The sequence below is a fragment of the Mesoplodon densirostris genome, chromosome 7 (assembly GCF_025265405.1).
Source record: "Mesoplodon densirostris isolate mMesDen1 chromosome 7, mMesDen1 primary haplotype, whole genome shotgun sequence".
Taxonomy (NCBI): domain Eukaryota; kingdom Metazoa; phylum Chordata; class Mammalia; order Artiodactyla; family Ziphiidae; genus Mesoplodon; species Mesoplodon densirostris.
Window position 1 is genome coordinate 56,119,446 of NC_082667.1, and position 15,131 is coordinate 56,134,576.

The 15,131-nt window shown below is 50.8% G+C and overlaps 1 protein-coding gene across 3 annotated transcripts in view; it reads right to left on the reverse strand.

The window, feature by feature from the left end:
* The window catches only part of MYO7A (myosin VIIA), a 96,027-nt gene that overhangs the window by 39,342 nt on the left and 41,554 nt on the right, over nt 1–15,131 (reverse strand). For all 3 annotated transcript variants that reach the window (XM_060102963.1, XM_060102962.1, XM_060102961.1), the window contains exons 21-30: nt 14,727–14,834; nt 13,477–13,686; nt 12,902–13,105; nt 12,452–12,628; nt 11,939–12,028; nt 10,116–10,243; nt 7,781–7,907; nt 6,481–6,600; nt 5,773–5,946; nt 4,650–4,877 (exon numbers count right to left, since the gene is read on the reverse strand). In XM_060102963.1, the coding sequence (XP_059958946.1) occupies nt 4,650–4,877; nt 5,773–5,946; nt 6,481–6,600; nt 7,781–7,907; nt 10,116–10,243; nt 11,939–12,028; nt 12,452–12,628; nt 12,902–13,105; nt 13,477–13,686; nt 14,727–14,834 (1,566 nt within the window). The remainder of the gene's footprint in view (nt 1–4,649; nt 4,878–5,772; nt 5,947–6,480; nt 6,601–7,780; nt 7,908–10,115; nt 10,244–11,938; nt 12,029–12,451; nt 12,629–12,901; nt 13,106–13,476; nt 13,687–14,726; nt 14,835–15,131) is intronic.

Consider the following 15,131-nt stretch of genomic DNA (forward strand, 5'->3'; position numbering starts at 1 on the left):
GATAAAACCCCAGAAAAACAAATAATGAAGTGGAAATAGGCAACCTTCCAGAAAAAGAATTCAGAATAATGATAGTGAAGATGATCCAGGACCTTGGAAAAAGAATGGTGGCAAAGATCGAGAAGATGCAAGAAATGTTTAACAAAGACCTAGAAGAATTAAAGAACAAACAAACAGAGATGAACAATACAATAACTGAAAAGAAAAATACACTAGAGCAAATCAATAGCAAAATAACTGAGGCAGAAGAACGGATAAGTGACCTGGAAGACAGAATGCTGGAACTCACTGCCACAGAACAGAATAAAGAATGAAAAGAAATGAAGACAGCCTCAGAGACGTCTGGGACAACATTAAATGCAACAACATTTGCATTATAGGGGTCCCAGAAGGAGAAGAGAGATAGAAAGGACCTGAGAAAATATTTGAAGAGATTACAGTTTAAAACTTCCCTAACATGGGAAAGGAAATAGCCACCCAAGGCCAGGAAACACGGAAAGTTCCAGGCAGGATAAACCCAAGGAGAAATACGCCAAGACACATAGTAATCAAAGAGACAAAAATTAAAGACAAAGAAAAAGTATTGAAAGCAACAAGGGAAAAATGACAAATAACATACACGGAGGGCCTCCCTGGTGGCGCAGTGGTTAAGAGTCCGCCTGCCGATGCAGGGGATACGGGTTCGTGCCCCGGTCTGGGAGGATCCCATATGCCGCGGAGCGGCTGGGCCCGTGAGCCATGGTCGCTGGGCCTGCGCATCCGGAGCCTGTGCTCCGCAACGGGAGAGGCCACAACAGTGAGAGGCCCACATACCGCAAAAAGAAAAAAAAAAAAACAAAACATACACGGAAACTCCCATAAGGTTAACAGCTGATTTCTCAGCAGAAAGTCTACAAGCCAGAAGGGAGTGGCATGATATATTTAAAGTGATGAAAGGGAAGAACCTACAACCAAGATTATTCTACCCAGCAAGGATCTCATTCAGATTTGATGGAGAAATCAAAAGCTTTACAGACAAGCAAAAGCTAAGAGAATTCAGCACCACCAAACCAGCTCTACAACAAATGCTAAAGGAACTTCTCTAAGTGGGAAATACAAGAGAAGAAAAGGACCTACAAAAACAAACCCATAACAATTAAGAAAATGGTAATAGTAACATATATATTGATAATTACTTTAAACATGAATGGATTAAATGCTCCAACCAAAAGACACAGGCTCGCTGAATGGATACAAAAACAAGACCCATATATATGCTGTCTACAAGAGACCCACTTCAGACCTAGGGACACATAGAGACTGAAAGTGAGGGGATGGAAAAAGATATTCCATGCAAATGGAAATCAAAAGAAAGCTGGAGTAGCAATACTCATATCAGATAAAACAGACTTTAAAATAAAGAATGTTACAAGAGACAAGGAAGAACACTACATAATGATCAAGGGATCAATCCAAGAAGAAGATATAACAATTATAAATATACATGCACCCAACATAGGAGCACCTCAACACATAAGGCAACTACCAGCAGTTATAAAAGAGGAAATTGACAGTAACACAGTAATAGTGGGGGACTTTAACACCTCACTTAGACCAATGGACAGATCATCCAAACAGAAAATGATAAGGAAACACAAGCTTTAAATGACACAATAGATCAGATAGATTTAATTGATATTTATAGGACATTCCATCCAAAAAGAACAGAATACACTTTCTTCTCAAGTGCACATGGAACATTCTCCAGGATAGATCACATCGTGGGTCACAAATCTAGCCTCGTAATTTTAAGAAAATTGAAATCATACCAAGCATCTTTTCTGACCACAATGTTATGAGATTAGAAAGCAATTACAGGGAAAAAAACGTAAAAAAAAAAAAAAACACTGGAGGCTAAACAATACGTTACTAAATAACCAAGAGATCACTGAAGAAATCAAAGAGGAAATCAAAAAATGCCTAGAGACAAATGACAATGAAAACACGATGATCCAAAACCTATGGGAGGCAGCAAAAGCAGTTCTAAGCAGGAAGTTTATAGCAACACAAGCCTACCTCAAGAAACAAGAAAAATCTCAAATAGACAATCTAACCTTACGCCTAAAGGAATTAGAGAAAGAAGAACAAACAAAACCCAAAGTTAGCAGAAGGAAAGAAATCATAAAGATCAGAGCAGAAATAAACAGAAACAAAGAAAACAATAGCAACGATCAATAAAACTAAAAGCTGGTTCTCTAAGATAAACAAAATTAATAAACCATTAGCCAGACTCGTCAAGAAAAAGTGGGAGAGGAGTCAAATCAATAAAATTAGAAATGAAAAAGGAGAAGTTACAACAGACACCACAGAAATACAAAGGATCCTAAGAGACTACTACAAGCAACTGTATGCCAACAAAATGGACAACCTGGAAGAAATGGGCAAATTCTTAGAGAGGTATAACCTTCCAAGACTGAACAGGAAGAAACAGAAAATATGAACAGATCAATCACAAGTAATGAAATTGAAACTGTGATTAAAAATCTTCCAACAAACAAAAGTCCAGGACCACATGGCTTCACAGGTGAATTTTATCAAACATTTAGAGAAGAGCTAACACCTATCCTTCTCAAACTCTTCCAAAAAATTGCAGAGGGAGGAACACTCCCAAACTCATTCTATGAGGCCACCATCACCCTGATACCAAAACCAGACAAAGATACTACAAAAAAAGAAAATTACAGACCAATATCACTGATTAATATAGTCTCAAAAATCCTCAACAAAATACTAGCAAACAGAATCCAACAACAATTAAAAGGCTCATACACCATGATCAAGTGCGATTTATCCCAGGGATGCAAGGATTCTTCAATATACACAAATCAATCAATGTGATATATACCATATTAACAAATTGAAGGAGAAAAACCATATGATCATCTCAATAGATGCAGAAAAAGCTTTTGACAAAATTCAAAACCCATTTATGATAAAAGCTCTCCAGAAAGTGGGCATAGAGGGAACCTACCTCAACATAACAAAGGCCATATACGACAAACCCACAGCAAACATCATTCTCAATGGTGAAAAACTGAAAGCATTTCCTCTAAGATCAGGAACAAGACAAGGATGTCCACTCTCACCACTATTATTCAACATAGTTTTGGAAGTCCTAGCCATGGCAATCAGAGAAGAAAAATAAATAAAAGGGACACAAGTTGGAAAAGAAGAAGTAAAGCTATCACTGTTTGCAGATGACATGATACTATACATAGAGAATCCTAAAGGTGCCACCAGAAAACTACTAGAGCTAACCAATGAATTTGGTAAAGTAGCAGGATACAAAATTAATGCACAGAAGTCTCTTACATTCCTATATGCTAATGATGAAAAATCTGAAAGAGAAATTAAGGAGACAATCCCATTTACCATTACATCCAAAAGAATAAAATACCTAGGAATAAACTTACCTAAGGAGGCAAAAGACCTTTACTCTGAAAACTATAAGATGCTGATGAAAGAAATCAAAGATGACACAAACAGATGGAAAGATATACCATGTTCTTGGATTGGAAGAGTCAAAATTGTCAAAATGACTATACTACCCACTGTAATCTACAGATTCAATGCAATCCCTATCAAAATACCAATGGTATTTTTCACAGACTTAGAACAAAAAATCTTAAAATTTGTATGGAAAAACAAAAGACCCCAAATAGCCAAAACAATCTTTGGAAAGAAAAATGGAGCTGAAGGAATCAGGCTCCCTGACTTCAGACTATACTACAAAGATACAGTGATCAAAACAGTATGGTACTGGCACAAAAACAGAAATATAAATCAATGGAACAGGATAGAAAGCCCAGAAATAAACCCATGCACCTATGGTCAATTAATCTATGACAAAGGAGGTAAGACTATATGATGGAGAAAAGACAATCTCTTCAATAAGTAGTGCTGGGAAAACTGGACAGCTACATGTAAAAGAATGAAATTAGAACACTCCTTAACACCACACACAAAAATAAACTCAAAATGGATTAGAGACCTAAATGTACTGGATACTATAAAACTCTTAGAGGAAAACATAGGCAGAACACTCCTTGCCATAAATTGAAGCAAAATCTTTTTCAACCTGTCTCCTAAAGTAATGGAAATAAAAACAAAAATAAACAAATGGGACCTAATTAAACTTAAAAGGTTTGCACAGCAAAGGAAGTCATAAAGAAAATGAAAAGACAACCCACAGAATAGGAGAAAATATTTGCAAATGATGCCATAATAAAGAATGAATTAATGACATTTGCAGCAACACGGATGGACCTGAAACTAACACAACATTGTAAATCAAATATACTCCACAAGTAAATAAACTAAATAAGTGATCTAAAGAGGTCAAAAAAAGAACAATACAGCAAGTTCTGAAGCATGTACAGTCACTGCAGCAAAGCAGGAACACCTCTTACTTGCAGAAATCAGGGTACTCTTCAAAGCCCTTGTTCCTATAAATCTTGTTAAATACAGGAGAAGCCTAGATAATGCCCAGCCTCCATCTGGCTAACCTCCACATTCGCTGATGGTGAGTCAAGGGCAGCAACACTCAGCCCAATTCAGCACACAGGTGACTTGACCAAACAAGCTCAGCCAGAAAATTAGCTCTCACTTACCTTCTCACACCTGTACTCCCCAAACTTGACCCCTCGCACCACCTGCTGGTAGATGAGGTTGGTGGCTACATTGTCTTCTGAGGGGTTGTGCCACGGAGTGAAGACCTCCTTGCGGAAGAAGAGTCTCCATGGGGCGTTGCGCTCTTGGGCGCCCTGCTCCTTGGCATACTGCTCACACTGGGAGATGGCGTCCATGACGTGGTCGCTGCCACTGCCCAGGGAGGACACCTGCCGGCACAGGGATGGAGGTCACCCAGCGGAAGGGTGAGCAGGCCGGGAAGGACCGCAAGGAGCCACTGACTGTGCCAACTGTTCTCATTCGGATGGAAAACCAAGGCTCAGAGAGAGAAGGGGCTTGCCCAGGTCACCCAGGAGGCAGACCAGCATGGGATCCCTGGATCCTAGCTCATGGGCTCTGAACTGGCACAGCCATGTGGGAGTTCCCATTTCCTACTACAAGCCTTTGGTGAAATTCTGATGGACAAATGGCCACTGAAAACATGGGAGGTAGCTGTTGGTGAGAAAAGTCCAGGCAAACGGCATCAGACAACATGTTCCTATCGCTGGACCTGCTGGGGTGAGGGCTGGGGGTCACCTCTGTTGTGGGTGGTGACGCTGGGTGTGGAGGCAAAATCACCCACTCCCAGGGCCAGCTCAGCAGAGAAGACTCCAAGCCCAGATGTGCCCCGGGAGGTCTACACTCTGGGTGGTCAGTAACAAGTGAAGAGGGACTACCATAGCAACCTGATAAGGAATCATATGCCCATTTGCAAACGGGAAAACTGAATCTCAGCGAGCCAGTGGCTCTCTCTCTCTCTGCCATGTTCTTCTTCTGTCACCAGCAGAGGATTGAATCCACCTGCACACATACGACTGCAGTGAGCCCTGGATTTCAATCACCAGTGTGCTGTTGGGTTTCTCTTTAGGTGCTTAGGACCTCTCCATGAGCCTAAGGAGTTGGGGCAGGACCAGGGTTATCACTGGTTTACAGAGGAGGAAACTGAGGCCCTGGAAGGTCAGTAACCGCGCAAGGGTGCCCCAGCCAGTAGGTGGCAGCACTGGGGTGGGAGCTGGTGGGTGGCCCTGGGGGCACCAGGAGGAGGGGCATCAGGGCCAGCCTCACCTTATCAAACAGGGCGATGTAGAGGGAGAACCCGAAGCGGTCCTTGAGCGAGGTCTTGTCGGCTAGCGCGTTGCAGAGCTCCTTGGCCGTGGTTGCCGAGTCTGTCAACAGGGTCTTGGTGGTCCCGTCCATGAATGTCACAGGCAACATGATGGGCTTCTTGGACTTGGTGGCCTGAAAGTGATCCAAGGGTTTGTGGGAATCCTTTCACTTCAGAACATCTCACTCCCTCTGAGCTCCTGGCTCCCTGCTCCCTGTGGGGTTGGAGCCCTCGGACCTCAGCATCCCACAGCGCATTGCCTGTCCCTGGTCACAGGTGCCCAGGGAGCCCTGCTGTGCTTCCCACCCTGAAAGGACCTTCAGGGGCCCTGAGGTGGGGCACTAGGGCTGGGTGGTTGGGCTTTGCCACATGCAGGGGCTTCTGCCCTCCTGTCATGTAACCATCACAAGACCCTGTGAAATGAATGTCTTTATTGTCATGTTGCAGATGAAGCCATTGAGACACAGAGGAAACCCCCTGCCCAAGTCTCTTTGACTATAAAGCCAGCAGATGGGAGTCATCACCACTGTGGGCTTTCCCATTCCAGTAGGCCTGAGATTCCAGAACTTGAGGGTGGGTACTTGAATGACCACAGAATCCCAAAGTAGGCAATGTTTCTGGGGCACTGGGGTGCACTGGCCACACACACACACGCCTGGGGGCCACACCTGCAGCTCCAGCCAGCTTGGTGGCTGTGTCCGTGTCCCATTGACGAAGGTCCTCCTGAGACGCTCCTCACAGTATGGGGCATAGCCAGGTGGTCCCCCGTGGATGAAGTTCCGCAGGTACTATGGACAGAGGACCAGCTGAGGGGGCCCCACTCCAGCCTCCCTCAGCCTCCCCACCTGTGAGATAGTCTGGGACCTGGGACCCTCTACCGGAGCGCTTGCACCTGGACAAATGTCTCCTCCAGCAACAAAATACAAAGAAATCAAAAGGGACTAAAAACTGCACACATGTGCAGTCAGGGCAATTATGAACAATAAGATACAAAAAGGCCACAAACCAACTGCCAGGAGCAAAAGCAGGGAACTGCCCATGACCCCTGCACACAGCACCACCAAGGGGGTGAGCAGACCACCTAAGGCACCCCTCCAGCCCGACCCACCAATCCGCCACCACCCTCACCTCATTAAAGGGACCAGCCCGCCCCCGCTCAGGGAGTGAGCAAGGGCACCTGTTTCTTGTTCTCACTCCCTCGTGCTAAAGCAGCACGAACCCCTGTAAAGCTTGCCTGAATTTCTCGTCTGGCTTCTTATCAACTTCTATCAATTAAAGAGGACCCAGGTCGGTAACACCCAGACCATCAGAGCAGCCTCACCGGGCCTCCTGCCTCTGGTCCCTCCTCGCACACTCTGAACCCGCTCCTCAAGGCCCATCCATCCACGTCCCTCCTCGGCTTTCCAGGCCTCCCCACTGTCCTCCAGATCGAGTCCACCTCCCTCACGTTTGGCAGCACGGCCACCATGATCCGGCCCTGCCTAGTCTCAGCTGCACCTCCTGCCTCACCCCACACACCATACCCCCTTCACCCAGCTTAACTGCTCCTCCTCCTCCAGGGCCCACCTCCCTGAGCCCTCCCTCTTCACAGTGCTGACCAGCTGGGTTGATCCAGCTATCACCTGCTCTGCCTCTGTGTCCCCAGCACCCAGGGCCTGACACTAAGGAGGAGTCACGAAAGGGACTGAAATGAACGGAAGCGCTTCAGACCAGCATGTGGAGGGTCTAGGGGGTGCTGTTGTCAAACTCAGCATCCGCATAAATAAAATGGGGCTCGGAGGAGATAGAGTGCAGTGGTGGGCGCCCAGGAGGAGGGGGCCAGGAAGATGGGCAGGCCTGGGAGGAGATGACCCGGGCAGGGCCTCATTGCCAAGCCCCTCTGAGCTTCTTCCCCGTGCTCTGCCCCTCAACCCCAGGGACCGGGCGCGGCCCCCCTTCCCACCCCCGGAGGCCAAAAGCCTCCCCTACCTTGACGAACTTCTCAGAGGGGGCGAAGCAGCCCACACAGAGAGACACGAGGATCCAGCCCCGGGCATAGCTGCTCTTGGAGGGGTTGTGAGTGAGCTGCTTGCTGATCTGGCAGTAGATCTCATCCCTAGGCAGGCGGGGGTGGGGGGCAAGGACGGGAGACGCACGGCCTCAGAGGGAAAGCCCCAGCCCTCCCAGCAGCAGGTAGGATGCTTGCTCTCCCACTTGCCAGAGACCACGTGGGAGGAGGCAGGTGAGGCCAGGTGGAGAAGGCTGAGCCCAGGGCTCTGCGGCTACTGGAGAGGGCCTAGCTTTGGAGATAGGCTCATCAGGCAGGAAGCACGCATGTTCCTGACTCCAATCCAGAGCCCACGGCCGGGGCCCCATGATCCAGAGGGTGGTGCATACCCTGCTCCTGGGCACAGTGGCCCCAGTCACTGGTGACCACTTTGATGAGAAGCACAGGCTCCCCCCATGCCTCATCCCTCACCAAGCTGCACAGCCTGGGCAGGTGAGTTCACCTCTGAGCCCAGCCCACATACACGGCAGCAGGTACAATTTCTACTAATGGTAACTGGCAGAGCAGAAACAGGAAAGACAGCTGGGGGGGGTTTCTCTGGGGGATGGGAGGAGTAGGGACTCTGACGTTCTCTTGATATAGTTTTATAATATTTGAACATTTAAATGGCCATGCTTTACTTTTGTAATCAGATTAAAGCAATGAAGGTAGTTTTTCATTTTGTTTTCACTTTAAAGGGAAATGATACCACCCCTTCCTTACAGGATTTCTGTGAAGAAAAATGAACCAAGGCTTATACAGCACCTGGCACAGTGCCCAGCACAGTAAAACCCTCGCAGATGCCAGCCTAGCTGCAGCTGTGAAGATGCTGCATGCCCCCTTCAGGGCCAAGGGCGGGACCCACCAAGATGGAGTGACCACCAGGGGGCACTAACTGCCGCTCCTCCCTCTCCGAAGGGCAGGTATCTAATTCAGTGGCTCCCCAATTTTGAGAGCTTATGGACCAATGCAACCTGAAAATAAATTGTGAACGTTGCTAACTTATTATCAAGACAATAAGGACATTTCAAACACACCACACACACAGCACCTGCCCACTATCTATACCACAATCATTTTATAAAACAAATGTAAGTTTAATATCCAAAAAGTAGGAAGGGTAAAACCTCAGAACAAAGAACAGTGCTTTAAATAAATCAAATTTAGAAACATCCTTATTTTTCCCATCTTGCTACAGACCAGTGACAACTATCCCCCGTAGCTGGGAGCCCCTGACCCCATTCGATTCATGGACAGGGAGACGGAGGCCGAGAGGAGGGAGGGATTAGCCATGGTCCCTCAGGGAGTTGGCACCCCAGCCTTCTAACGGTCCAGGGCTCCTGGCACTGTGTTCTCTAGAAGTACCCCTTTAGGTCTGATGGTGAGATAACGGGAGGCAAATTCTTGCCCTTAAACATACCTTGGGCAGCCACCTTTTCTTCCTGGAGGCTGGCGGCCCCAAGTGCTACATCTCTGGCGAGCGAGGTAGTCACTGGCCTCGAGGAGCAATGAAAGGGAGGCCAGTGACCCCTGGGCAAACCTCTTCCTCTCCGGACCTCATGTCTCCCACTGGGAAAATGACACTTGACCTCCCCACCCGCCCCATCCTGCTGTCCTCCCCGCCAGCACACACAAGTTCATGGGATCAGCTCTCCTAACCAGCCATCCCGTGCAGATGGAGTTCTCAGAGAAACCCTATCTGCTTTCCCTCCGCTGATGCAGCTGAGTTGATTCCGTAATCGCTCCTGGAAAGTCAGGGATCATCCCAGCTCCTCCCCAACACCCCAGGGACCTGAGCAAAGGCCTCTCCTGGGCCTGGGTGGGGAAGGAGCCACTCGCAGGACCCCAGGCATTCTGACCACAGAAACCCCGACCACGGGCCTGGGCTGGGTACACCGACGGTGCCGGCAGGGATCGGGTCACAGCAGAAGATGCACGTCAGATAATGCTAACAGCAGCTAGCGTTTACCGAGTGCCCACTGCGTAGGTCCTGTGTCACACTTTCCATAGTTTTATCTGCCCACAAGCCTACAAGGTAGGTACTTTTATTATTCCACCTTTACAGATGAAGAAACTGAAGCTTACAGAGCTGAAATCACTCTACCAAGGTCACCCAACGAGCTAGCAGCAGAGCTAAACCCAGGCCTGCTTAGCTTAATCAGTTGCTAAAGTGACAGAGCTACCACTCAGCCAACAAAAGCCTTTCAGGTCTGGAAGTGCGGGATGCCTCCCCTGATAGCTGACCCTTCCCTGTGCCCCTGCCCCTCAAGCACTGACCGGAGTGCTGGCCGCAGGATGCCGTTGCCAATGATGAAGTGCAGCTTCTCCAGATTGGAGGTGGGCCGGTCCTCCAGCATGCTGTTGCCCTGCACCGTGGACTCTCCGTCATGCAGCCTCTTGGTCACCTGGGCCACAGGGAGGGGGGCAAGGCTTGACCAAGGCTTAGCAGGGGCCCTGCTCTTTGCCTGAGTCTGCCCACTCCCCCGGAGAGCAGAATCCTGGGAGTAGCGAGAGAGGTGGCTTCCCACCACTGTTATACCCCTGCCCGTGCTGGGTGGATGCCCGGTGCTACGCGCTTCTGGGGATAAGGCTCCTCTGCAGCCTCCTTGACATCTACCCCCAGCCCTACCCTAGGGAAGTCCCCTCAGCCAGGCCAGGGGCTCCTCTGACTCCCGATGGGATCCCTATCTCTCTGACGTGGGCCACACACCACTCCGACACCCAGAGTACACCTGGGTTCCAAACACCCGGCCACCATCACCTGTCATTAACTCCCTGGCTCCTGTGTGAATAGCCTTGGGCCTGGGTTCTTACAGATGGACTTTTCCTCTCTGGTTCCACATGGGCCACAGCACCAGCCCCGCGCTCTGCCCAGAGACGTGGAGTGGGTGAAAGGGTGAGTGGCGGGAGCACGCCCCTGCAGGCAGGAGGTTCCTGGGAGGTCCCCATGTCTGCTGAGCACCCACAGCCATCATCTCATGCCATCATCCCAGGAAGCCACTAGCAGGCATTTTCTTCCCTGGGTGCCTTGGATACCGAGCAGCAGAGCTGGGACTCAAATCTGGGGTAACATAGCTACAAGACTGGATTTGAGCCTCAGGTGGGGAACAAAATGAGGACAAAGACAAAGCAGGCTGAGGAAGCCCAGGAGGAGCAGCTTGACTCTGCTGTAGAGGGGAAGGCTTCCTGGAGGAGGTGACCCCCCAGGCACAGAGGAGGAAGGAGGAATTTTAGGCAGAGGGACTGGTGTGCACAAAAGCAGGGGCATGGAGGGCTTCCCTGGTGGCGCAGTGGTTGAGAATCTACCTGCTAATGCAGGGGACGCGGGTTCGAGCCCTAGTCTGGGAGGATCCCACATACCGCGGAGCAACTAGGCCCGTGAGCCACAACTACTGAGCCTGTGCATCTGGAGCCTGTGTTCCGCAACAAGAGAGGCTGCGATAGTGAGAGGCCCGCGCACCGCGATGAAGAGTGGCCCCCGCTTGCCACAACTAGAGAAAGTCCTCGCACAGAAACGAAGACCCAACACAGCAAAAATAAATTAATTAATAAACTCCTACCCCTAACATCTTCTTGAAAGAAAAAAGAAAAAAAAAGCAGGGGCACGGAGGAACCAGTCCCTCTACACCATGAATGCCTTAGTTTGCGACTGTCGGCCTTCCCAGCCTGGACAGTCCTGGAGCAATGGGCCAGGACGGTGCTCAGAAAACACAAGGTGACTAAATGAATGACAAACAAACTAATAGTGTTAATGCCCCATGGGCACTCTTATCCCACAGAAAAGTTCTCATCGACTAAAAGGTCCCTGGATCAAAGGCAACGGGTCCATGCCCTGGCATGTCCTCCCTCTCACCATCTGCCACTCCAGCCCTCCCCAGCTCTCGTGGCCCATCTTCCGGGAAGCCTCCCTGACGGACCCCAGCCTGAGAACAGCGCCCTCTTCCTTGCATCCTGTCTGCCTGATCACATCCAACGCTGTCCTGCTGGCCATCCTGGTCCCCTGAGGACAGGCAGTATCCACTCCACTCCTGTCCCTGTTGGTCCCAAGCCCAGCCTTGCCCCAGCCTGGGCCACCAAGGCCATGCAGGGTCTTTTCTGACCTCCTCTGTCAGTTTGGACTTCTTCTTCAAGGTCAAGTGCACCAGTTTGTGCCTCACGCTGCTCTTCTTCTGCCCCTCAGGGAGCTGGGCCTGCCGGACAAACAGGGGTCAGAGTCAAACGACTGGACTGAAAGTAATGACAAGAGCAGTTGACAATGGGGTTAGAATTGTCTCACCTCCACACTAACGTGTACCACCCCAGCCCATCAGCCAAGTGACAAATGGGAAAACTGAGACAGAAAAGTGTAGTAACCCACCCACCGCCTCCCAACAAGTCAAAATTGAAGCTGGCTCTGACTGCAAAGCCTGTCTGCCCTGCCACATGGCCTCAATCGTGGTCAGCACTTTACAGTTTATATCAAGCTCACACTATTCGTTCCCAGGAGTAGATAGAGGAGGGCAGGGGTCAGGGAGGTGAGGCAGAGGTAGATTTTAGGATGCTCTTTCTGCTGAGGGCCTTAAGGCTGGGGATGGCCTGGAAAGGACCCTGGCCAGAGGGCACCTGGGACTCACCTCGCCCTCACCCTGCAGGGCCTGAAGCTCCCTCTTGTACGTTTTCTTGCCCAGAGTCTCATAAATCTTGGTCATCACAGGAATCTTCTCGCTGCCGTCACTCATGGCCGTGTGGTACTTGGGCTCAGGGAGGTCCCCCATGAACCGGAGGACAGTGATCCAGACCGCCAGGGCCGCCTGGGGACAGACCCATGCCAGTCAGAAAGCCTGAGCGCAGGATGTTGCTAAAGCCATCAGAATGACCCAGGGGTGGGGGAGAGGCTGGAGAACCCCACTCCCACCAACCGGAGGAGGACCACTGAGCTGAGTGCCCTGTGGGTGTTCCTTGGGGCCTTGCCATGTGGCCCGGCCGCAGGCTGGGTGCGGGATGAAGTCAGCTCCGGTCCCTGCACAGCTGGGACCCAGCCCCTCGGCACCCGTGCTGCCAGCACAGACAGCCCCAGCCCTCACCAGCTGGTCGCCCTCATCATCGTGGTACAGCAGTGGCTGCTTGAGCGGCCGCCGGGTGTAGGTGTGCGTGGTCGTGCCCTGGAAGTAAGTGGCAGCGAACTTGGCGAATTTATAATCGGAGAGGTCCTCCTCATCCTCATCAGGCAGGGGCAGGGCCGCATCCAGGTCTTCCTCCACCATCTCCCTCCGCCCGCGCTCCAGGTCCTGGGGAGACAGAAGGGGTTCCCTGCCACAGAGGCAAATGGGGCTGGGCTGCAGTCCCCCAGCCTGTCCCTGTAGGGCCAGCTCTTCCTCCAGAAGTGTAGGGCGCTGTTCATCCTGTTCACTCCCTAGACAGAGCCCAGTGCAAGGTAGATCCTCAACACGTGAATGAATAAAGGTTTGTGAATGGCCCTGGAGGGGGACAGTGATTGGCCCAAGGTCACATGGCAGGCTGGTGGCTGGACAGGGCCTGGGACTTCAGCCCTGTCCTGGGTCATCACAGCTGCCTTCTGCTTAGAGGGGAGTATGTGGGGTGCAAGAGGAGGAACCGCACCACACTGGGACCTGTCCCAGCCCCTTCCCCAGCTTGGTACCTCGAAGCCACTAGGTGCCTGGCCCTCCTGGCCTGGCAGGCTGCTCGAAGTCCCCAGGAAGCCAAACATCTTGTCCACCATGTCCGAGTGATTGATGGGCTCGCGGCGGGCCCTCTCCATCTGCTCCAGGAGCTCCTTCTTCCGCCGGGACTCCTCTTTCTCCTTCAACTCCCGCTCTGCGTCCTCACGGGCCAGCTGGGCCAGGCGCTCCTGCGAGGCGGGGGTGATGCAGCGTCAGGGAGCAAGCTGCCCGTGTGGAGCCCATGGGAGCCCCTGCAGCAGCCAGGCCAGAGTCCCAACCTCCTCGGGGCTCTCCTGACCGCTGGGAAGGATGGAGCCTCGGGCCTCTCCACCCTGGGACGCACCTGCTCAGCCCTCACAGCCCAGTGCAGACAGGTGCCCGGTGATGAGCCAGAGACAGCTCACAACAAGCTCAGACAGTAATGTCACCTGCTTGCCTCGAGGCTCAGCTGGGACCACCTCCTCCAGGAAGCCTGCTCAGGTCTCTCCACCCGAAGGGGACCACCCCAACCCCAAAATCCAAGAGCCACTGGGTATAGGCTCTAGACCACTGCTGTCCAATAGACATATAATGCAAGCCACATATGTAGTGGCTACATTCAAAATAGTTTTTCAAAAAATAGGTTAGATCAACTTTAATAATGTATTTCATTTAACCCAATATTTCCAAAGTATTATCTTGACATGTAATTAATATTAAAAAAATAGTACTGAGATATTTTATATTCCTTTTTTTTTTTCACTGAGTCTTCAAAATCTAGTGTGTAATTGGGAATTCCCTGGCAACCCAGTGGTTAGGACTCGGTGCCTTCAGTGCTGTGGGCCCGGGTTCGATCCCTGGTCGGGGAACTAAGATCCCGCAAGCCTCGCTGCGTGGCCAAAAAGAAGAAAAAGAAAAAAAAATCAAGTGTGTATTTTGCACTGACAGTGCTTTGCCCTTTCACGTGCTCTGTAGCCACACATGGCTGGGGGCTCCCACCCCGGCTCAGGCTGTTTATCCTGTTACAACACAGCTGAGGGCCTGGACCTGCTCGCTCTGGAGCCACAGCCCTCTGGCCTGGCCTGGCACAGAACAGGCACCCAGCGCATGAAGGAAGGAAGGAAGGAAGGAAGGAAGGAAGGAAGGAAGGAAGGAAGGTCACGTGGACAGAGGCTGGACAGCCGGTGTTGGCTGAGGGCTGCTGAACCAGTGAATGGATGTCTAAGGAGTCGGCACATCCCCAGCTCACCTGATGCTTGCGTTCAGCCTCCTCCTTGGCCTTCTTGGCGCTCATCTCCTTCCGGAGCTTCTCCTCCTCCGCCAGCCGCATTTTCTCAGCCTCCAGGCGCCGCAGGTACTGGGGGAGGGGGCAGCAGGGTGCGCACCAAACCGTGTGTGACCGTCACGGTGCTTCCCGCCAGCTCGACCCCACGCCACCCCGGCTGAGTTCTGGGACTGGGAATGACTTTGCCAAATAATTTGGTAGAGGGAAACTGAGGCACCTGAGAAACCCTCCAGGTGCCACAGCGGGTTGGGGGCACCGCTGATCCCAAAGCCAAAGCAAGTTCACCTTGGCCTCTCAAAGAGTCACAACAGGGACTGGGCCCCTGCCCTGCCCCTGGCTGGAAAGAGGGAAGTGAGGGATCCAGTCTTG